The sequence below is a fragment of the Dipodomys ordii genome, unplaced genomic scaffold (genome assembly GCF_000151885.1).
Source record: "Dipodomys ordii isolate 6190 unplaced genomic scaffold, Dord_2.0 Scaffold26, whole genome shotgun sequence".
Classification (NCBI taxonomy): Eukaryota; Metazoa; Chordata; class Mammalia; order Rodentia; family Heteromyidae; genus Dipodomys; species Dipodomys ordii.
Window position 1 is genome coordinate 13,139,234 of NW_012267242.1, and position 1,605 is coordinate 13,140,838.

Here is a 1,605-nt window from a genome sequence, read left to right on the forward strand (position 1 = left end):
TGTGATCCTCAGATCTTAGCCTCCTAAATACTCAGAATTATAGGCATGAGCTACCCGCACAGGACAGGTGCATAGACTGCGCGTAAATGACCTCTTGGAGAAGGCCAGCGGTCTGTCCAAAGAGAACACTGAAGGTTTCCCTGAAAACCTTGCTACTTTCATAGTTCTGATTGAGTCTTTCTTTCCAGGTGTTGCAAAGCCACATCAAGATGTGTGACCAGCAGAAGCAGCCACAATTCCCTCCATCTTGTGTGAAAGGCTCGGGAATGAACTCTGGGCAAGTTGTCAGTGGCGCCTCTCTGAATTCCCAGGCTTCTGCCCAGACTCAAGGAGCCTATGTTGCAGGGCCCGCTTCTTACCAGCCTCAAACCGTTGTGAAATACGTAGCTCCAGTGCCAGTTCAAACCTATGTGAAATACCAAGTTCCATGCCAGACCTACGTGAAGTGCCCACCTCCGTGCCAGACCAAAACCTACGTGAAGTGCCAAGCTCCATGCCAAACGACTTATGTGAAGTGCCCCCCTCCCTGCCAGACAACCTATGTCAAATACCCAGCTCCCTGCCAGACCCAGACATACTATGTCCAGTACTCTGCTCCTGGCCAGACCTACTACACTCAAGGCTCTGCAGCGGGTGGCTCAGGTTCCCAGGGCTGCTGTGTCCCTGACCCCTGCTCTGCTCCCTGCTCTACCAGTTACTGCTGCCTGGCTCCCCGGACCTTCGGGGTGAGTCCTCTGAGACGCTGGGTCCAGAGGCCCCAAGGCTGTAACACAGGAGGCTGTGAAGATTCTGGGTGCTGCAGTTCTGGATGTTCCAGCTCTGGGTGCTGCGGCTCTGGGTGTTGTAGCTCTGGGTGCTGTGGCTCTGGGTGCTGCTGCTTGGGAATTATCCCCATGAGATCCAGAGGTCCGGCCTGCTGTGACCACGGAGATGATTGCTGCTGTTAAAAACCAAAGATGAGCAAGCTGGGGTCCAAAGCTCACTGCCCTGCGGTGTCCCATAACACTCCCCACCCTCCCACACCTACCCTGCTCCTCCCAGAGATGCAGAGCCTAGTACTTTCGCTCCACCCTCTGCTTCTTATCAAGGCAGCCTGCCAGAGTAGCACTACTCTCAAACTTTGGCAAGAATAAAACCCAAAATGCAATGCATGGTGACTGTGTGTCTATTTCTTTGGTTTGTACTTGTGCATTTATTTTAGAATCTCTGTCTCTGTCTGTCTGTCTGTCTCTCCTTGCTCTTCTTTCCACTTAAGGAAAGATCTGTACGGATTTAACAAACAGGTTGAGCTCTGAACTCCCAGCCTGAATCATCATGCCCTCTAGAATGCTGTGAACAAACTGGCTCATGCAAGGTGGCAGGATCTGAGGTTGGAGATTTGGGGGATGAGGGCTCTTCTTCCCCACCCTCTGACTAGTCTATGTGAAGCTTTGGCCTTCAGGGCAGCATGATGGCTGTAGGTAGCCTCCCAGAGTATCTTCCAGGATGTTGAGGACTGTGAAATTAAATATTAACAGGACTATCACTGGATCCTGACCCCACTGTTGTGCAGGGGTCCTGAACCTATTTTGGACTTTATGGATTGCAATTTCTCATTGAAGAGTC

General features: G+C 51.7%; 1 protein-coding gene across 1 annotated transcript; it reads left to right on the top strand.

Annotated features, from left to right (window-relative positions):
* Window positions 1-209: 209 nt before the first annotated feature.
* Window positions 210-947, top strand: LOC105984874 (chromosome unknown open reading frame, human C1orf68). The gene has a single exon (XM_013015188.1). It carries the CDS (start codon window positions 210-212, stop codon window positions 945-947), a length of 738 nt encoding a protein of 245 aa, XP_012870642.1.
* Window positions 948-1,605: the final 658 nt, after the last annotated feature.